The sequence below is a fragment of the Cibotium barometz genome, chromosome 24 (genome assembly GCF_041138505.1).
Source record: "Cibotium barometz isolate CiBa-2024 chromosome 24, ASM4113850v1, whole genome shotgun sequence".
Lineage (NCBI taxonomy): Eukaryota > Viridiplantae > Streptophyta > Polypodiopsida > Cyatheales > Cibotiaceae > Cibotium > Cibotium barometz.
In genome coordinates, this window is record NC_141069.1 from 41,561,649 (window position 1) to 41,584,102 (window position 22,454).

The window sequence follows — 22,454 nt, forward strand, 5'->3', positions numbered from 1 at the left end:
GATCCCCTAATCAACACCAAGAAATATTAGGTGATCCCAATAGCTTGGAATGGATGAAAAAACAAAGTTAAGCCCTAGGCTAATCCCCATCGACAGCACATATGTTCGTGAGACAGGGGCTTACTTTAGATTATGCCAAAACAAGTATCGTTTAGTGTTAAGAGCTACAAATACAACATCCCAATGTGGATGTGCTAGCCAGTCCATCAAGTTTTCACTCCAAAATGTTGCCTTTGCTATAGGGATGGAGGAGGAGAAACTTTCTTTACCTAAACGAAGACAAAGAGAAAATAGCCTTCATGGTGGTTCTCTCTCACAAGAGGTGGTAAAGAAGCTCAAGCAAGGAGAAACAATCTTGTCTGAGCAAGCAAACCATCAAGCTATGCAAAGATCCAATAGAGCACAAGCGAGCAAGCGAGCAAAAAGGAGGAAGAGCTTACAAATATTCTATTGAAGGAAACACGCGTGTATTACTTAATGTTAAAGATTACTTATATAAAATAACTAGCTTTCACACTAGGCTAGACAAAACTTGAAAAAGTCCATTGACACTTGTTCTATTCTTAAGCAAATATGTGCATCAAGTTTGTGACTTCCCTAATTGGCAATATGCTTGGGATAAGGCCGCTTTGATTCCATCACCATCTTACAAGGAACAGTCTATCATTCCATGCTGGTAAGATGACAAAGCGCCTTACATTAGGAAATACGAGTGAAACCATGTTAACCAACGAAGTGGTAACAAAGGGTAAAATTCATCCAAATTCAAAACTAATTTGTAAATTATGTCTAGGCCTACTCTAGAACCTTTGTTATATATCTTAAGATAAGGGCTCCTTTGATATCAATATGATGGTATACTATTGGACATGGGTTTTTTAACTAATTTAAAGCACAATAAATAGAGAGAGAGAGAGAGAGAGAGAGAGAGAGAGAGAGAGAGCAAGAAGATATGATTCTATCAATCGAGTCTATTTGCTAATGTTCAACTAAACAAAACCTTATCTTGCTAGATCCACTAAGACTAAACTACTTTCTAAGCTCAAAGGACACTAATGTGAACAAAGCACAAAAACCTTCTATAGTAGTCTCCCAATTACTAAACTATTGACTCAATAGGGAACCGTAAACTAAGCTATTTAATTATTTCCAAGTGGACTAAATGCTAGAATTGGTCTTAATTTCTTCTCCCACAATGGGTAGCATATGTATGCGATATGCTTTCAATTGTAGTCTCTTTTGTCCCTATATTGATTGGCAATCATAACATGATTGATTCTTTTACATAACCCTAACCCTAACTTGTCGCCCAATATGACACATGAATTTGAAGTGTTGTTGAATTGATTGTTCAAGGGAGAAAATTCAATCACATGTTCAAACCATCCTCTTTATCCTTTGAACAGTCTCATGGTCTATGGTTCAAACCCCATGTTAAGCACTATCGGTAATGTATTGATGTTATGTGCCTATACACACAAATAACCTTCTCTGGACTCTCAATTCAATTTCACATAAAACCCTTGACCAACATGGTTTCCAAGAGTCCTGTACCTCAAGGTCAAACCAAGCATACTCAAGCAACGTGTACCTCAAGGCTAAATCAAGCAATAAAACTATCTCGAGACTAAACCACATTGAAATGGCATTCAGTCACATCCAACAATGGTGCCTAGCAACAGTTAGTGAATTGATCTTTACTTATCCCCTCAAAACAACAATGTAGACATGTCCACCATCAACTTCAACAAACCAATTTGCCTTGATAAATCCCTTGGTTGACTAGTAGATCAATCAACTAAACTTAATTGCTAATGAACCTTGAGAATGACAAAGTTGGCTTCTCATCCCCCAATCCATAAATTTTGGCAAGACAGAGTTGGCTTCTCATCCACTAGTCTCCAAGTATTGCACTCCATGAATTTTGACATGGTGTGTACCCATGGTTTTCTTACACAAGTACAGGGTGGCTTTAGACAAGGGAATTTCAAGGTAAACAAGTTTTCTTGGATAGAGCAGATACATCTCCAAGCAAAACAAACAGTTGTTGGCTAAGCAGAGTACACTTGAAAGATTAGACCCATTATTATGTAAAAGGAGGCTTCATATAAGATCACATTGATGCTCATGTTTATACCCCAATCTATACAAAGTTTAATAATCCCTTCAACGAAGTACCTCACCAATGAGCAATATACAAGTCCTCAGCAAGCCATCTGTAATCAAAACAAACCCTTTCAACACTAACTCTCCAATTAGTCACTTCAGATTATGAACTCGCAATTTATACATACATGTGTGCGCACGCGCGCGCGTGTGTGGAGCATATTGACTAACATGATCTAAAATGTGTTAAACCACTCCAACAAACGTGCTACTCCACCATCATTGCATTGCCTACATCAACAATCTTGCAAACGAGCCAGCAAAAGAGCGCCTTGACAACCTACAGATTTTGTGACTGCAAGCGGTATGTAAGCAGGCAGGAAACTTGCACCAAAAGTGGTGCATCATCCAGAGCACTCGTTATAAATAAAGGATGGTCTCATCAACATACTATGGCAAGGTTACCATGCAACCAGAAAGTTTAGATTATTCTGCAGCTGCAACAAGAGCAATTCTAGCATGAGTGAAGGCACCAATCATTGCTCCAAGCTGTAACTTCTCATTTGTCCCAAATGCTAGCCTGTACCTGCAAGAGAGCCAATATTGGTAGTTGAGAAAGAAGTTAACTCTAGATTTATCATTCAATTGAGATGCCATTTGCAAATTCTTACAAAATCACTCTTAAAATAGCCAATACATGATGGATCTTAATTTTAAGGCCTCTCTGGTTCTAACTGGTATCAGAGCCCTAGGCTCTTGATTGTTCTTGGGATTTGTGTGAGCAAGAGGGGGACTGTTGTGTTGCTGATTGGTGGACTGTACGGGACTGTTGTGTTGCTGATTGGTGGACTGTACGGGACTGTTGTGTTGCTGATTGGTGGACTGTACGGGACTGTTTAGGAAGAGGAGACGGCGGGCTGATTTGTTGGACAGCCACTTGCAGGTGTAAGTTCTTCTTTGTTCCCACCCACCCACCCACCCTTTTTTTACACAGTACACCCCCGCAATGGCAGATCTGTTAGAGATGGCCGAGACGCATGTGAAGATCCCTACACTCCCCACGTTCCCGGTGGACCGTCAATTGGACGAGAACTACTACGGCATATGGAAGGTTATGATGGAATCTCTTCTGGAGTCTTACGACCTCGCTGATTTCATCGTTGTTGGGGTTCCACGGCCGGAAGTAGAGGAAGGGGAGTTACCGTCGATGCGAAAGGACCGGGAGGCACAGGCCCAGATGTGGGATCGTGTCAACGCCAGGGTCCGTTTGTTTATCTTCCTCAACTGCACACCACAGGTAATCAATCATGTAAAGCATATGACGCTGGCCAGAGGTATACGGCAGCATTTGGCTTCTCTTTACAACAGGGTATCGCCCATGAAGAGGATTTCCTTGGAAGTACAGATGCGGGTCATGAGCCCTCCAAAGTCATTGACGATGCGGGAGCATATTAACAAGCTGCAGGCTCTTCAACAGGAAGTTCTTCAGGCTGGGAAGGAGATATCGTCAGAGGACATAGTCATAACATTGCTATCGCATTTGCCCTCTCAGTACTCAGCATTTTACTCGTCTTTGATTACCAGTGGCAGGCTCAGCACCATCACGTGGGAGGAGCTTGTGCCCATGGTCTTGGACCAGGAGGAACGATTCAGGAACCCTTCTCAGGGTGGAGGTTCGGAGGCCTTAACTGGCCAGCGGTCGAAAGGCCGTAACATGGGCAAAGGGAAGGCTTCATCCGAGAAGTCTTCTGAGAAGAAGTCCGTCGTTGACCGCAAGAAACTAAAGGCAGAGAGGACCTGTAATGATTGTGGCGAGAAAGGCCACTATTGGAGGCAGTGTCCCAAGCAGAAGACCGAGAAGGGTGAAGATTCCTCAGCATCAATCATGAAGACTGCGGCTTTTGTGCACCTGGAGGTGATGGACACTGATGTTTCATTTTCTTCAAGCAAGGACGAGGTTGGAGGATTCTCCGCAACGGATACTCGGGAGTGGATTCTAGACAGTGGTGCTTCTAGGCACATGACTCCTTCCTGTTCAGATTTACAGGATCTCTGCAGGTATTCTGGTCACATTCTTACTGGAGATACATCCACTATCCCAGTTCACAGTGAGGGCAGGATGGAGATAGTTCCCGATGGCAGAGAGAGGAAGCATTCCTCCCAGGTGTTGTATGTTCTATCACTTGGTTTTCATCTGTTGTCAGTGCATCAGGTTTGCGAGACTGGCGTACGGGTGGAGTTTGATGAGCATTTTGTTGCTCTCCGGAACAAAGCAACAGGCCAAGTGGTTTGGGAAGGCGGAGTGGGGAATGGAGTTTACAAGCTTTCATCACTCTCTCTCCCAGGTCCTCAGGTTTGTGATGAGTGGCAGTCTCGTAATGGCCACTTAAGTGTGGATACGCTGCAAGTGCAGGCTTTCCGGGACCAGATGGTGGATAGCTTGCCAGTTGATGGCAACAGTTGGCAAGAACTTTCCAGTACTGATGTTGGTGGTTCTTGTGTTCGCCAGTCAAAGGAAACCGAACAGGTAACTTATGCTCTGATGTCTCGTAGTATTCACGACAAAGTAACTCCTGTAGATGAGGATGTTCTTTCCACAGGGGCCTTTCGGAAAGCCAGGCAGGTGGCAGTTGATTACTTGCAGAAGGAGGTGCATTCTCCAGGTTTTGTGGTTCCAGATTCAGAGGGGGTGGTTAACAGGTTTCAAAAGACCTTGCGTGGTCTTCAACAGGTTTCTAGGACTTGGCTTTGCACCGTAACAAGTGTTGATCCTTGTGAGCAGTGTGATGCCTCTTTGACTCAGAAGCAGAATGGTTCATTGATATGGTTGATGGACACCAGATGGGATGGGAGCTTCCTGATAAAGCAGTTGAGCTCATGGTTGCGGATGACTCTTTGGAAGGCAAGATTGCGTATCTTGTGGTTTCTGCGGCATGTGAAGGATCATGGACTCTTTTATACTTTTACACGGGAGGGGGATTGATTGATGGAGTCCGACTCCACGGTTGGAGTGACTCAGTTTGGGGAGGAGATCCGAACACGAGGAGATCTACTTCAGGCCCAGGAGCAGTTTTATGGAGCAGTAAGAGGCAGTCATCTTTTGCCTTGTCGTTGACAGAGGCAGGGTACCGGGCTGCTTGTGAGGTGGTGAGGATGCAGAGGTTGCATTGCAAGATTGGGCTTCCACTGGAGGAACCCATGGTCATCCAGAGGCACTTTGTTCGTGAACAGATCGTTGCTGATGACATCTTGCTAGAGTTCTGTTCGACGGAGGACAGTACGGTGGACCTCTTCACAAAGTCGCTATCTCAGGATTTGCTCAGGCGGCACCCCAGCTCCCTGTGGTTGGTTTCACAGCCAAGAGCTGAGAGGGGGTTAGAAGTCATCTCCTGTATTTATGTTGACACCAGGGCCTTTGTTGTGGGTGTGCCCACCCTTGTAGGTGTTTTCTCATTTTTCCTCACTCCCTGTATTTTTTTCCCCATTTTTTTCCTATTTTTCTTGGCATGGGAGGCCGCCCTGTGATGGCAAGAGGACCCAATTGCTGTGGCCAACTGCATCAGTACACTTGTGTTCACATTATGGAGCTGGTCGACTGGTCTAGACAGGTCGTGGACCTTTTATGCTGGCCGACTGCTGTGTGCAGGTCGTGGGCTCCTTTGGTGTCCAGTCGGCTGTCCCTGATGCAGGCCGACTGCATGCTTGGGGCCATATAAAATGGCCCCACAGCCCCTTGCCATTATTGTATCACTTCGGGATCTTCTTTGTGTATATAGAGCAGAGTTACACGCCTCTATCTCTCTCTCTCTTGTGCTGTTGTTTTCTGCATTGCGTTTGCTCTCGTGTTCCCAAATTTGGTCATCATCTCCGCTGCGCATTCTGACAATTATCTTCCGCTAAAGCAATCATGCATTCAATCAAGCAATTATCGAGATCAAGGGACAAGAACAATTGCTAGGCATAACGAAAGCATGATGGACCTATAACCCCTAGGACCAAGGATCAAAGCCTCGCTCTACCAACTGTAACACGTACCAGATTACCAAAAATGACCACACACACACATATGTATGTATATGTATGCATGCATCCATAGACATATATATGAATGTATGTCTACATATATAACATGCATACAACATACATATGTGTACATATGCATTTGCGTATGCGTATGGGTATGGGTATGTGTAGTACAAGTACACGTACATGTATGCCATTTTTCACGAGAAATAAGAAGAGAGGAGCCCGCAAGTGATATGAAGACAACCAGCCAATACGCATGTAGTGATTCTGAGACTGTATAACAGAAACCAAGTATGATCTGGGAAAACCATCTACACCGTAGGAGTTGACCATGCAAACTGGTACAATTTAAGACTTACTCAATATCAGCAAGAGAGTTAACCAGCTGCACACGAATAGCAGGAGGCATATTTATACTGAAAACAAACCTGCAAAAGGCAAAAAATAAATAAAAGTGAGTTGAATGAAAAAGAGCATGGATAATAGGATAAATAATTATTATCTTTTTAAGCTGGAGGCAGGCACCCCTGCCCTAGTGACTAATGCACCACGCTGCTGCCTGAAAGGGGCATGAGCCTGACACCCAAATATAAAATTTATAACCCAAAACCCAAGATAAATAAAATCATAATATAAAATAAAACTACTTACGGATGAAGTTCTCTGATAACATCCACAAGTGCAAGCCCTTTCTTTGTCTTCAACTCTGTGATTACTTTTTTTGAGTCAAGGAGATGGGAAACAAACAAAAAAGCCGCACAAAATTTTTTAATAGAATGTAAACCCAACTTGCACGTGTGGTTCAGACCAGAGAGATAAGTCAGCTGCTCACAACCAACCTACTTTCGTTCAGCAAGCTTTCAATAGCTTCACCAATTACCTAAAAAATGAGTTTAACATTCAATAGATTATACATTAATCCCTGATTTGGCAGCAAGTGCAGGATAAGTTTAGGGTAAATAACAGGCTCTAACAGGCAAAGAAGAAGCCCACAAGGTCAAAGGACCACAGTTGCACCATCAAAGACATCTTTTTGTACCACATCAATATACTGAAAACACAAGTCGTTTCTCTCTGTCTAATCATTGCTTTTGCATAAGTGTTCCTAATTAGTAGGCTTAGGGCTGGATCAAGTAAGTCAAGGCTTCCGCATGTCATATCTTCCTGTGCCATACGAGCACCCCCAAGCTGGTCACTGGCTACTGTATGGCCCATTGCAGCTGTACGGCTTCTTCTAAAGCTGTCCCATGATCCATCATCTTTCTTTCATTGGAGTTGCCTCATACTTGTGTGCTGCTGTCCCAGGGTTGGAAACCTCATTGGGAAGGTCTTGAAGAACTTGCCCAAGCATTGGGGCAGATATTAAAGTTGTCCAAGCTCACTGGAGGAAGACATCTGCAAAGCTTGTACAAATCATAACTCCTTTGGTAGTAAAACCCCAAGGCAGGTTGTGGTACATGGAGGAGCATCTTTTGTATGATGAAGGTTCCTCCAGTAAATCTATCTTGCATGTGTAGCTTGAATCACAGCTTCTGGAGATCTTGTCGGAACCAAGTCAATGTGAAAGCAAGCTCGAACCTAGGCCAATTTATAAATCTCACCGTAACTTATGCATACGCTAGGATACAATTATAAGCTTTGGCAAAAGGCTCATTTAGAAGCCAATATGCCATCTGCTCAATGTCTTTAGGCATCGGGCTCCCCGTGCACAGGTAAACTGCCTCCTCGGTGACTTGCGGGCATGCCATGTGAGTGGACTGCAACACATTGAAGCAGCAATTAGAAAGGGAGGGAACACAAATCTTAGAACAGATCAGGGCTTTGGTAGCAAGACAAACCTGTAGAATATTGAGGCCCTTTCTCATGTCGCCATTACTTAGCCTCACTACAGCAGCAATCCCACTATCTGTGACGTCTAACCTGTTGGCATATGCATCAGGCTTGCAAACCCATGGATAAAGAAAAGTAAAAAGTCAGAAGTTTGCCTAAAGAAGAGGTCTATATAGAAGGTTACTCTTCTTCCTTGATTACAAATCGTAGACGCTCTGTGACATTTTCTGCATCGAGAGGTGCGAATCGGAATCGTGTGCAACGCGACTGCAACGCGGGTATGATTTTGCTGACGTAGTTGCAGATAAGGCAAAATCGGGTGTTTTTGGTGTATTTCTCGATGACTGTTGAAAGACAAGAATGTAATCTAAAAATAAAGACATTTGAGGCTAAAGAACCTTCTTGAGAGTTTTACACATACATATATCTATACTTACATATCTACATACCTGCATGCATCTCTATGTGTATCTGTGCGAACTGACAGCATGGTAGCAACTCGGGCAAGGGCACACCAATAACTTACAAGTAAAAGAACTTCAGAAGAGAATGAAGGGAGCACAAACACTTACCCCTACGTAGTGAAAATTGTGCATCTTTGGTCATAGCATCCGCTTCGTCCAGTATGACTAATTTCACATTGGTTCTTGTGCTGCATTATAGCAACTATTTAGTGATGATGGTCTAGCCAAGAAAGTAGCAAGAACAGAGTAATCAAAAAACCTTGTCACTCTAAAACTAACAATGTGCTGAGCTGACTTGTACAGATGACCCTAAATGCGTGGACAGAAACCAAGGGCATTGCACAACAACACTAGGAGAGTGCACAAGGATCCCTCAAGGCAAGGCATCTCCAACACCAGCTTAATCACTTTGGTCACCTGGGCATAGTGATTCACAAGGCATATCTCTGGGCTTCATAAATTCTTGAAATGGATGCAGGTAATGATCCTTAATAGGAACTTTCACATCCCTCTAACTGTGAGCACTCAGTACTTGGAGGGTTAGCTATAGAAAACCCCTTGATAGCACATGAGTTACTAGTTTTCTTTGAAACCAAGATGTCCTACGAGGGCTTGTGCATGGCAGCCAACCACGGACACCTCCAGATCCCTGTCTTTGCACCACCAGACACCTCCTACTTCCTGCGACCTTTAAGTCTGCTTCTTTTCACTTTCTCCTTGATTGGCCACATGATTTTAATGCTTTTCCCTCTCATATTCTTCCCACCCCTAACCTCTCCAACACAGAATTCCTACTATCTACACTCCTGTAAAGTTTGCATGGGAAAAAAACGAAATGTCCATTGTGACTCTCAAGACTTAGCTTAAGTGGCAGACAGAAGGTCATTAGCCAAACATTCACAGTAAACTGCTCAACGCTCTTGGGGAGATTAACTAGGAGGGAATGTAGATAGAGCATTGTCATCAAAGCAACACATGGCAACCCCAGTAACATTATAGTAACACACATCATATTAGAAGAAAATCAGGAGCAAGCCTAGGCTTCACAAGAATCCTTGCCTACTTACACACTCATGTTGGTTTTTGACCCACTTTTCAAGTGTCCTTTGAAAAAGTCCTCTGGATAAGCTCAAAAATACAGCATACAACAAAAGCATACCCAAAAGAAAAGCTTTGAGTGCTTGCAAAGTCCTGTATTTGTTGCCGCACTACGTCGATGCCACGGTCGTCTGAAGCATTGAGCTCTAATATCATATTCTGGAATTGATTTCCATACAGCTTACGAGCCACAGCTAGAATTGTTGATGTCTTCCCCGTTCCTGGGGGTCCATACAGGAGCAAATGGGGCAACCTGTTCTCACCTGTGAGTCTATCGACTACAAACAAAACCCGTTGATTGTAAATTTCTCTTCTTCAAACTCAAACATATTTTTAAACAAGACTCTTTAGAATTCAAGATAAAAAAAGAAGTGAACGACAACAGAACAACCTTAAATCCGAGATAAACCCAAACACATCTCTCCATTTTTATGGGACAAATTATTTAGTTATAGACATAAATGTGTCCAACAGGTAGCCTAGCGGTGTCGAACTCAGGTCCTTAAGAAACCCTTCACCACCAGGCTTCACGACTAAATACATCTCTATTCTTCATTGAAAGAGAAGAAAGCAAGCACTCATTCATTCTTATGTCAATAATATAGATGTGCACTGTCTATGATTTTGCATTTGTTGGCTAACGAGCACACATGTTCAGACTCTAGAATACTGCAAAGAAGTTAAGAACCCCGCAAAAGTTTCAAGGTACACTAAATAAAGTGTGGCTCCTCAGGCTCCCTTGTAGCGCAAAATTGAGAATGCACACAGAAGAGGAAGAAAGGAAAGACAAATGAAATGATACAGATGACTTGAGTCTATCAGTCTAATGTAATACATATTGCTGAACTAAATTAAGATTGCATATTTACAAAAACCTTGCTAGATCTACTAAACTGCTAACTAAGTTCAAAGGGCATGGCTGTGAAGAAACCTTCTGTAGTCATCTCCCAAATGCTGAAATCTGATGCAATAGCAAGTGATGGATTGATCTATGCTAACTGCTGTTGTTCACCTTGAAACTGTTGCTCTTCAAGACTTGCCTTCTCTCTCTTGGCTGCTCCAAAAACTTTGTGGAAGACTAAGGGTTATATTTACAGGCCTTCAAAAAGTAGGCTTGTCACCACATGACCCCCTAATCATCCTTCGCAGGATGTGAGAACATCATTAGCCTCTATGTCTGTATTCTTTGGGGCATAATGAATAAGCGAGTGTGACTAGCCATTGTGTCTAACTGTGACTAGCCATTGTATTTTTAATGAATAAGCTAGTGTGACTAGCCATTATGTCTAACTGTGCCAGTGAGACTAGTGGACTATGAGAATCCAATGTGACTAGCAATCCTCATTTCCAACGTGACTGGAATCAGCTAGTGAGACTAGCATTCTTTTATCCATCGTCACTTAAAATCAGCTAGTGTGACAGGGACAAGCCAGCTAAATGTACAACCTGTGTGACAGGTAGCACGTCATCATGTTCCATTGTATTTGTGCATTTGCATTACTCATGAGATGCATGCATGTTTAGAGACTTGTAGATGAACTACTTGTTTTCATGTGCTGTGTTTGCTACCGTGACTAAGTCTAGCAATGGCGGGACGCCTGTCTGCTAGCACGTGAGAGTGCATTGTCTGTTGACCAGTGGCTGGAGTTTTGCAGGTGTGAAAGAGCATATCAAAATGCGTTGGGACTTAGGAAGCTCAGATAACTGCTTTTCTAACTCGCCCTCTAAAGTCTTGAAAAGACCATAGGGAAACCTGCTAGGAGGATCTGATGTAGGGACCAAATCAATGTGATGGTCCTCAAGGGGGCGAGAGGGTGGGAGACTAAGCGGGAGATCGTCCCTAAGCATAATGTCCTGATGTCTGGATAGGAGGTCTGCTAACTGAGGGACTGAATATGTAACGGATGCTACTAATGAGGGAGGGGCTGTTTGAGCACGAACATAAAGAAATGCTCCTTCTGCTCCCTTGCAAATAGCTCGTCTGGCCTGGAGATGCAAAATCAATGGGATGCCAAGAATGCTTCTATCCCCACAAATCATGACAGGCTCAAGAAAACCTTTACAAATAGTAAAAGTGTCTTGCCCCCAAACGGAAATAGGCTCATACTGACGGAACCACTGAATTCCTAAGATCATGTCACACCCCAACAGAGGTGAGACGATGAAATCTCGTTGAAATGAGGCCTTCTGAACTTCAAAGGCAAATTGCTGTGCCTTCTGGGAACTGTGGGTGCGAAGACCAGGTGTAAACCCGTCCACATCCAGATGATATGGGACTAATGTGCAGTTCAATTTATTAGCCAACTGGGGACTAATGTGCAGTTCAATTTATTAGCCAACTGGGGAGAGATGGCGTCTTCAGAACTACCCATATCGAAAAGGACTACAAATTGTCGGCCCTGGGTAGAGCCATAAGCTCGGATGAGGCTCTTCTAAGCAGCATCGCTCTCACCCTCCTGCTTAGCATCAAATACCACGGATGGCATAGGATGCATAGAAGGTAAAAGTTGAACTGCATTTGAGGTAGTAGGCGGGACTGGAGGAGCTGGGGAGGCTGTGGCAACTGTGGCAGAAGGAGCTTTGGCGGCTTGTGCCGCTTGCCATTTGTGGCAATCCTTCTTACCATGCCCTATAATATGACAGAAAAAACATCTATTTTCTGACTGGTACTTCCTTTGCTCCTTTGGAGGAAGATAACCTCCAGTAATGCCTGCTTTAGCCTTTTCATCAGGGGTTTTCTTAGGTTTAGATTTTCTATCTTTCTTACTCCCTGAACTGGAGCTATTACTGTCGTCCTTCTTAGCATCTTTAGAAGAAGCATTACCTTTCCCTGTCTGTGCAGCTGATTGCTGCTGCTGGGGTTTGGTACTGGATAGAGATGATTGCTTGGGCTTGCCCCCGTTCAACTTCATTTCTTCATTCTGAGCGAGAGTCAGAGCCCGGTCATATGTACTTGGTTCAAAGTTACGAACTGTGAACCGAATGTTAGAGTCCAATCCACGAATGAATTGCTCCATCTTAGCCTGTGCAGATAACCCTAACTGTTGTGCTAAAGTAATAACCTTACCGGAAAACCGAAGCACTGGGAATCCGTTCTGTCTAAATCCATAAAACTCATCTTTCACACTGGTCATGTACTAGGGCGGGAGAAATCTGGTCTTCAGGTCATGGACAAAGATGTCCCAGTCAAAGGCTGTGACACTTGTGGCCTGGTCTGTATGAATACTAGACCAATGCTGCCACCAAGTGACTGCCTCACCAGTGAGATGGGGAGCCGCTAAGTGGACTTTATCTTGTGAGTTTGTGATCCTAGCTAATGGAAAATGAGCATTAAACTGATGAATAAATTGATTAACTGATGAATGATCACACTTACCATCATACTTACCGAAGTTTGGTTGATTGCGAATGACGGTGGTGGATGCTGCTACGGACTGCTGGCTGGTGACGCCTATGACTGGGGAGACTGAGGAGAGCTGCTCATACCTCAAGTGTATGGCCTCCTTTTCCCGTTGGTGCTCGAGTAACATACGTTCTCGATCAAGCTCACGTTGGTGTTCTCGAGCGGCAAGTTCAGCCTGACGCCGGTCTTCGTCGATCCTACATTGGGCTTCCTCATAGTCCCGTCTTTCTGCTTTTTCTTCTTTCGTTCGGGCCTCATCCTCTCTCCTTTGTTGTTCCATCTGAAAGAAGAGGGAGATGTAGTCGGGTGCTGCTGGAGGCGGAGAAGGACCTGCTGCTCCTGCCTTCAAGAGTTGGAGACGCTCCATGAGCAACTGGTTCTGAGCTCTCAGAAGAGCTATGGTGTCTGCTGTAGGCGGAAGAACATGGTCTCCTTCGGGGGAGACATCTTCCGGCTGATGAGTACTCTCTTCTGTAGACATGATGCTAAACTTGGTGGTCGTGCCGGAACGCAATCTAACCATCCAAGGATGCCCCCACGCGAGGATACGGTGTGTGTGGACAATCTGAATCTAATACCAATGTGAAATGCAACGGAAGTCTTTGTATTGGAAGGTCCTGTCACACAAATGCTCACACCGTCTTCTGTATCCTAAGTTTCGTGAGTTTAGCAATCCACTTTAATACTTCAAACTTTAAAGAGATATGAGAGAGAGATGAGAACTGTACACCAGATTGGATCCCGAATTACCCACTGAAGAGCCCCCTATCCCGATAACGAGATAGTATTTGCTTTATTACTTTAGAGAGAATGACTGTGGACTGTAGATAAGACAAACGCAAGATCTCGGATGGTCTGAAGCCTGGCCCAACTGTACACCGCTGTAGAAACACCTCAATGAACTGATCTCGAGCCTATGCACTCTTCCCAAGGGCATGAGGAAGGACTGCACACCTGAGGCTGAGAAAAGAAGGCAGTGGACTGTTCTAAGCTATGTTAGAATGCTGTAAATGCTTATGAATGATAGAATACCTTTACCAGATGACTGGTGTATGCCTGGATGATGCTCTGAATGCTGGATACTGATGTAGACTGATGAATCAAGGCTGAAACTGCTGGGAATCTGCAAACGCAGGTCTGTAGGGCTGATTACTGGTGTAGGACTGATGCTGGACTGAAACACAGACTGTAGGGCTGATGCTGGACTGAAACGCAGACTGTAGGGCTGCTGTAGATCTGTAAACGCAGGGCTGTAGAGAGGACTGAACTGCAGGCGGCTGTGTTCTATGCAGAAACACAGATGTGCTTGCTGCTTTGGGCCTATGGCTGTGCTGTATGGCTGCGCCTCTGGTTGTAGGGACTACTGAACTGCTGCGTTGGAGAACCAGGGCTGGCTGAAGCAAACTCAAGTACTCCAAGGGCTGGATGAGACTAGTCTAGAGCTGAAGGCAAGGGTACTCCTAGGGCTGAGGAGGAAAGCTCTTAGCACACTGAAGACTGAATGGGAAACTAAGCCCTATGCAAGCCTATTTATACTAGATAGGGGTTGGTCAAGTTGGTTGGTCATAATTTAATAAACTTTATGTTTATAAATGACATTAAATGCTAAATAAATACCATAAAATATGGAAAAAATACCAAATAAATCCTAGTAAATTCCCTAAGGCTTCTGGGATGTTCTAAATGATGCACAGGCATATGAATGCATATTATGCAGGATGCAGAGTGCTTTCTGATGCAAACCCTAAGGCTTCTACAGACTCTACATGCATGAATGATTCTCTCCAAGTGGGTTAAGGGACTCGACTGACTGACTGACCGACCCGCTAAGGCTGAGGAATGGCCTACGTAGCTCGTGCCTGACTTATCCTAGACTGAGGATGTACAATGGGGTCACGGCGTACGACAATTATCATCATACTGGGTTCTAATAATGTACAAATGTTGCACTGCTGATGATGAGCCAGTTTGTCACCATGCACTGAGTGCACTGAGTGCAGTGTGCATGGAACCGGTCTATGGACACATAAAGCGGTAATTCATTCACAAATAACCTGGACTTACTCAGACACACAATCACAGAATCCTCGCTCCCTCGCTCAACAACACATTGGCCCCGAAGTCCGGCGCCCCTTGCGGTATTTCTTTATTGTTAAAAAGTTGCAAAATACAAAGCACGAGTGCAACAGAGCACTCTACTTGCACCAGCTGAGTTTTACAAATTCTAGGAGAAATTTGCCAACATAACTGCACTAAAACTGTTCCATAACATCTCAAAATGAGTCCCAACTGACAGGCTCACTTCCATAGGCATCAGACTACTCAATGGAGTCCAAAACATCACAATTCAGCTTGCTGTAATTTTCTGCATAGACCTGTTTTCAGCCCAAATTAACCCTTGTACTGTCCTAGAAGACTTTAGCAAAGTCCTACTGCATTCTGGCATCAACCGGGCAACATAACAGCCCAAAAACAGCATCTAAACAGTGCTCAAACAGCGTTGTATTGAAGAGGTTATTACCCTCTTCCGTCCCTGTTTTGGTGTAGGAACTAACTACACCGGTTCCTGTTCAAGGAGGCAACTAGCCTCTGCATATAAGCATGAAATTCACACAACTGTACCTGATTTTATCTGATGAGAGCATTACCATAGTCTGCGAGAGAGAGAGAGAGAGAGAGAGAGAGAGAGAGGCTGTGGGGAGCAAGCTCAACCCTCAATACATGAGTTGCAGGGCAAGGGAGTGCACCACAATAGCTCTTAACCTGCAACAATCCACCATCATGGCTGCAAATGAGCCTCATTCAGCCCAAAATCCCACGCTTTCCTCTTCCCAGTGTGGAAAATGCACATAAATTTGACACTTGGCACATTTTTAAGCCTTTTCCACATGCAATCTTCCAAGCTAAAAATCTCCTGACTGGTTCACATTCTCACAACAGTCCTCTGCCAGCTTTTGGTCCCCTTGACATTCCGCACAAACTGACACGAACACTTTTCAATTCCGACGCTGCCAAAAATAGCAGTTCCCTAGATTTTAGGGATGATGTCATCTGCATTCCTTCTGGTCTCCTAACCATCTTTGACCACTATGGTCACTTCAGAATTTGCTCACAATTCAAGATACATTCACATTTCGGTGGCGGCCACTTACTAGCGTGTAAACCGGCCTATGCCCTCATTCAGTGGCCATGTCCTGGACACTGTCATTCATCTTTCAGTGCAGTTCTCAGGCTTAGCCAACCACTGGTCCAAAGTCCCACTAGCTGACCCATTCTGACATTGCAATGGCCCAAGCCCTTCCAAGAGATCCCACGGGAAAAACAACAGCAACCAAAGAGAAAGAAACGAAAAATACATATATTTATAAAGAAATGTAAATAAGGAAAACAACTGCAAAAAGTTTCACCTCCTGGTGACATACCCCCCTCTTGAAAGAAGCAAGCGACCTCGATTGCAAGTCCACATGCAAACGGATGACACAGAACGATCACAAGATTCCCCACGTGATTAGTGTCATCGCATGTATCTCCTGCCAACGGATGACACGGGACAATGATAGGAATTCCCCACTACCATTTGTGCCATCGCAGGTTCAAGCCTTTCAAATACATGTTTCCGGATGCAACACAGGGCGATAGCATATATCTTGTACTATTAGTGTCACAACATGTAAATCATTCATTTGAAGCGTAACAGATACAACTTCAAAGCACTGAAAGTTGATTCATTGATTAAGTCATTGACAACAAATGTCAAAACTGTACATTGCCAAACATATGATACAAGTGTACAGGTCATTCAAAATTCAGGTTCGAAATGCAAAAATAACTGGGACAGACTCTCCTTTCAGTTTCACATCCAAAACATGAGTCTTGTCCCTATGTACAATTGTGATTTTCCTGTTGAAAGCATCCAACACTGCATGTCTCCTATGACACCATGGAATTCCTAACAGGACATCACATGCTTCCAAGGGCATGATAAGAAACTCCTCTGTGTCGACATAATAAATTGAACCCATGTAGCAGGTGCTTGTCCTTGCATCAACAGTGAGGTCCACCACTGCAATGCATTACCTTTCAAGAAAGTAGCAACCTTCCGCACCTTAGAAGACTCTGTAAAGTTACCCCCAGTGTATGCTGCATCAAACTGCTGAATAAAAGTCAGCGCTTTCAATTTGTCCTGCATCCCACTGAAAGTCTCAAACTTTACTGCTTGACCTCCTTCTTTGTAATCCTTTTGCACCTTTTCTGCATCAGTCCTTACTGCTCTTTGTCCACTAGGTTGAGAAAATTCAGCCACACTGACAGGTGCTGCGGGCCCCAAAGCTGGACTAAAATAAGTTTGAAATCCGGGCTGCACACCTATATTGGCATAAAGAGGGTTCACAGCTTCCATAGGCATCATTCCTGGTGACCCTCTTGACATCAGTCCTGGCAAAACTGTGGGCGGCCTAGCCATGGCCTGGAAAACAGACCCACCACCAAAATAGCCAGGCTGGGAAGCAAGGAATGGAGGAATGGTCGGCATGAACCTTTGCACATAACTGCCCTGGCCATTAAATGCCTGTACCTGTGCCTGGGTAACATGTTGTAGTGGATCAGCTGGTATCATAGGTGCCTGCTCAACATGCTCTACCCTCATTTGCAACTGTTCTTGTGCCCTCTCTACTGCATGCTGGGATGCTTCAACCTGGGAATCCCCTGTACGTGACTGCAAAAATTTCTTCATTCTGGGATTCTTAACTAGCTGCTGAAAAGTTCCAAGCATGCTAAGAAGCTGTGCCTGAAACAAATCCTCCTGTTCCTGTTCTTCCTCTAACAAGGCTAGCTGTACTACTGGCTCCGTCCGAGCAGAGGCTGACACCTGGGCACCTGTCACCTCTATACGCTGTCTGCGAGTAGAAGAGGAACTCTCTTCGGCAGGGAGCTTGCCTTTCCCTTTGTCTGTCATACTGTCAACTGAAAGTTTAAGGGAACCTGTATCCAAAGAAAGAGACCGTACTCTTTCTCACCTATAATCAGTTGTACTTCACTGTGTGTGTCTCCTGTTCACCCAATCCAATCCGTGTCCGGGCTCTTGCAGAAAAGAGGACCCTGTCCCGGCAATGGAACCATGGAACCGGTCTATGGACACATAAAGCGGTAATTCATTCACAAATAACCTGGACTTACTCAGACACACAATCACAGAATCCTCGCTCCCTCGCTCAACAACACATTGGCCCCGAAGTCCGGCGCCCCTTGCGGTATTTCTTTATTGTTAAAAAGTTGGAAAATACAAAGCACGAGTGCAACAGAGCACTCTACTTGCACCAACTGAGTTTTACAGATTCTAGGAGAAATTTGCCAGCATAACTGCACTAAAACTGTTCCATAACATCTCAAAATGAGTCCCAACTTACAGGCTCACTTCCATAGGCATCAGACTACTCAATGGAGTCCAAAACATCACAATTCAACTTGCTGTAATTTTCTGCACAGACCTGTTTTCAGCTCTGTTTTCAGCCCAAATTAACCCTTGTACTGTCCTGGAAGACTTTAGCAAAGTCCTACTGCATTCTGGCATCAACCGGGCAACATAACAGCCCAAAAACAGCATCTAAACAATGCTCAAACAGCGTTGTATTGAAGAGGTTATTACCCTCTTCCGTCCCTGTTTTGGTGTAGGAACTAACTACACTGGTTCCTGTTCAAGGAGGCAACTAGCCTCTGCATATAAGCATGAAATTCACACAACTGTACCTGATTTTATCTGATGAGAGCATTACCATAGTCTGCAAGAGAGAGAGAGAGAGAGAAAGAGAGAGAGAGAGAGAGGCTGTGGGGAGCAAGCTCAACCCTCAATACATGAGTTGCAGGGCAAGGGAGTGCACCACAATAGCTCTTAACCTGCAACAATCCACCATCATGGCTGCAAATGAGCCTCATTCAGCCCAAAATCCCACGCTTTCCTCTTCCCAGTGTGGAAAATGCACATAAATTTGACACTTGGCACATTTTTAAGCCTTTTCCACATGCAATCTTCCAAGCTAAAAATCTCCTGACTGGTTCACATTCTCACAACAGTCCTCTGCCAGCTTTTGGTCCCCTTGACATTCCGCACAAACTGACACGAACACTTTTCAATTCCGACACTGCCAAAAATAGCAGTTCCCTAGATTTTAGGGATGATATCATCTGCATTCCTTCTGGTCTCCTGACCATCTTTGACCACTATGGTCACTTCAGAATTTGCTCAGAATTCAAGATACATTCACATTTCGGTGGCGGCCACTTACTAGCGTATAAACCGGCCTATGCCCTCATTCAGTGGCCATGTCCTGGACACTGTCATTCATCTTTCAGTGCAGTTCTCAGGCTTAGCCAACCACTGGTCCAAAGTCCCACTGGCTGACCCATTCTGACATTGCAATGGACCAAGCCCTTCCAAGAGATCCCGGGGGAAAAACAACAGCAACCAAAGAGAAAGAAAAGAAAAATATATATATTTATAAAGAAATGTAAATAAGGAAAACAACTGCAAAAAGTTTCACCTCCTGGTAACAGTGCATGTGACATTAAGCTAGCGATCCTCTTCTACAAGCCGTGAGCTCAAAGGTAGGATAGTGGAAATTTCAGATTTTGGTCTAGCTTCATGAGGGTTTAGGAGTTCTTTTCTGTTGCAAGCTTTCATGTACATGTCATGGAATCTCTAGTGGAGACTTCCATGAAACACATTTTGTGTGAGGATAGATTCTGGAGGAAGAGAGGAAATCAAGACAAGGAGAGAACGATGGCACTTAATTCTACCGTACCAAAAGTAAATTGGGAATTTTTCCTAACATACTACAAAGATTGATTGCTTTTTGCATCTCTAACAAGGAAAGCTACATTAAGTCAAAACCGGGGGTCAGGATATCCCAAAGTTAAAGGGATGTGCTAACTCGAGATTAGGGTTAGGGCTCAACCGGGCGTGGGGACTAATAGGTCTTGCCCAAGGCCTACGGATGAGATCAGGATTGGTGAAGTGTCGATAAAAAAACCAGCTAGATGCTTATAATGGCGGGCCAATAATAGCTTAGTCATTACTATATACATGAGTTTGGACTCACTTACGATCATTATGAGGTATCCACATGGAAAAGGAGGTCTCCAAGGCATACAAGGCCGTAGGGCCAAAGTGGTTGTGCAAGTAGACAAACAATCTGGTGGTATGGGACACTAGGTCACACTATCAAGGCTTGACTGGCTCGTGAAAATCGGACCTAAGGCTCGGGGGTGGCTCTTGAAGCCTATGGGTGGGAGTGGGAGGAGAGTCATTAGCCACAATCTATCATGGTCATCAACTTTGGAGTCAATGCAAGTTATTAGGGTTTCCATGTATGTGATCTTGACGGGGGTGGGGACAGGGGCGGGGCAGAGGGGCCACCTCCTCTTGATGACTTTCCTTCACTCTCCAAACCCCTTGTTAGCATACCACTCCATTCTATAGAAGGAGAGACCTTGCCAACCAACCCGACAAATAGTCCTTATACAAGGGCACATTCTCGTAACCAATTTAAATTAGAGACCACTCCATCCTTCAATTGTTGCGGGTTCCATTGACATTCTTCTGCTACAGGAACCTAAGAGACACATCAAACACGAAACATTTCATATTAGCGTGAACCAGCAAGGCAAACATTGGAATGTGAGCCCTATACAATTCAACCTCGAAACTCGCATATGTCGTGGTGGACTCAATTTTGGAAGAATATAGGAAAATTGACAGATTTGAGACCAGTGATCACTCCCACACAACCATTTCATGTCATATGGATGGATACAACCCACACTTTGTTCCCTATATACCTAGATGAATCCAAGAACATGCCCAAATTCACCTTATAAGAAAGTGCAATTTATAACCTCATGGTAGTCATCCACAAGACAATAAACCATCAACTCCATCATGCATAGTATGGACTAGATACTACAACATCCCCACTAACGTCATCAGTGCCCAATAGTAGGTATAGAACTTGGTATCAATATATGCTCCCACACACACACACACCCCACGCGCACACACACATAAGAGCATACATTCATACAAAGGTCTGTGTACTAAGTTTCGGTCAAAGCTCTGGAGATGCAAGGAAGACTCAGCCATAATGAAGCCTAGCACTAAGGATCATAACAAATAGAAAGAATTATTACAACAAAAAGGTAGTTGATAGGGCATATGCACCACTAAAGATAGAAAGAATTAACACAATATCGATTGGACCAGAATACAACGTAATTCCAAGTGGGCAGAGGCAAAACCGACCGCTTTCATGAATATTGGGGGTGACTGTCCCTTTTTATCTGTTTCTGCTTGCAGGAATTATTCAGCGTTATAATCTTCCTGATTGGCTTGGCCACCAGTGTTTGTATATGAGGAATCCGGATGATCTCTAAATCTTGTATAGTTTTGCTACACTCTTCTCTGAAAAAGGGGAAAAAAAGACCACTTGAGACCAAGAGAGAAGCCTCTCGCCCGCGGATCCCAGAGTCACGAAGAAGCGCCACCGGTACAGAATATGGAATTCATTCCCAGAGTCTGGTTGTCGCTGCTGTCACTGTCTGGCTGTCGCTGTAAGGTCTGCTCCGGGAGGGCATGATGGCCGGCAAAGGACTTGGGGAGGCCTTTTCCCTACGCCAACCTGTCCAAGCCCTCCGTGGACATCAAGTCACTGTCACGTCCATGACGTTCTGGTATGTCCTCAAGAGGCCCTCCCCTCTCTCTCTCTCTCTCTCTCTCTCTCTTTCTTTCAAAGGTTTGATCTATACCCCTGCCGTACACACACACACACACAAAGCACAAAACATTGAGCAGTGAAGACGAGCTTATTGGAATGAGAGAGAACTGACTCGTATCTATGATGTCCTTGTGCGCAGCAACATCGGAGAGGGAGGTGGGGCGGTACTTCTCGACCCAAGGCCCACTCTTGTTGGGGGGGCCAGCGCCCATCTTCGCCTTGCCCTTCTGCGCTGCGGTGGGTTTGGACGTCACCGGCGCGTCCACGTCCATTGCCACAAGCCCGTCCATTCTCGCACAGAGCTGTTCTTCGCTGCCGTGCGCGGGAAAGCCTGGGAGAGCATGCAATTGCAGTGAGGGGTTTATTTTTATTTTTATTTTTATTATCATCATTTTTTTAAGTTGGGCGATTTTTATTACATGAGAGTCCCCCATACCCTTTTACACACACACCACCCTACTGGTTCACGAATTATGAGGTAGCACCATGCAATGTAGGCAGCCGTGGATCGAACCCATTACGTCGGGTTACTAGCCGCCTACTTTAACCAACTGACCTATCGATGTTGGTATTATTATTATTATTATTATCAATAATATGTCCTTCGAATTTTTCCCCTTTTTTGTCCGATTAACCAAACGCGACGATTAGCCGTTGAAAAAAAGAAGCTATCTTCTATAATGCTCAAAATCTCATGCACTCACTCCTCTGTTATCTCAAAAGAATACAAGATAACAAGAGAGTGTGAAAGAGCTAGATAAA

General features: G+C 44.3%; 1 protein-coding gene across 1 annotated transcript; it reads right to left on the reverse strand.

Moving 5' to 3' along the window:
* Positions 1 to 2,247: 2,247 nt before the first annotated feature.
* RFC3 (replication factor C subunit 3) lies at positions 2,248 to 22,045 on the reverse strand. Its single transcript, XM_086818641.1, has 9 exons — positions 21,805 to 22,045; positions 9,586 to 9,802; positions 8,535 to 8,614; positions 8,147 to 8,306; positions 7,971 to 8,052; positions 7,760 to 7,889; positions 6,784 to 6,847; positions 6,492 to 6,560; positions 2,248 to 2,692 (listed from the first exon to the last, which is right to left on the reverse strand). Exons 1-9 carry the CDS (start codon positions 21,980 to 21,982, stop codon positions 2,593 to 2,595), a joined length of 1,080 nt encoding a protein of 359 aa, XP_086674767.1. The 5' UTR covers positions 21,983 to 22,045; the 3' UTR covers positions 2,248 to 2,592.
* Positions 22,046 to 22,454: the final 409 nt, after the last annotated feature.

Bases quoted from the DNA above. Each gene is read 5' to 3' on its own strand.
- RFC3 (XM_086818641.1), bottom strand. From the start codon at position 21,982: ATGGACGGGCTTGTGGCAATGGACGTGGACGCGCCGGTGACGTCCAAA. The intron at 7,890-7,970 runs GTTTGTCTTGCT...AATGTGTTGCAG, and splicing joins AGGGCCTCAATATTCTACAG to TCCACTCACATGGCATGCCC. The intron at 6,848-7,759 runs GTATCCTAGCGT...ACTCAAAAAAAG, and splicing joins TTTTGCCAAAGCTTATAATT to TAATCACAGAGTTGAAGACA.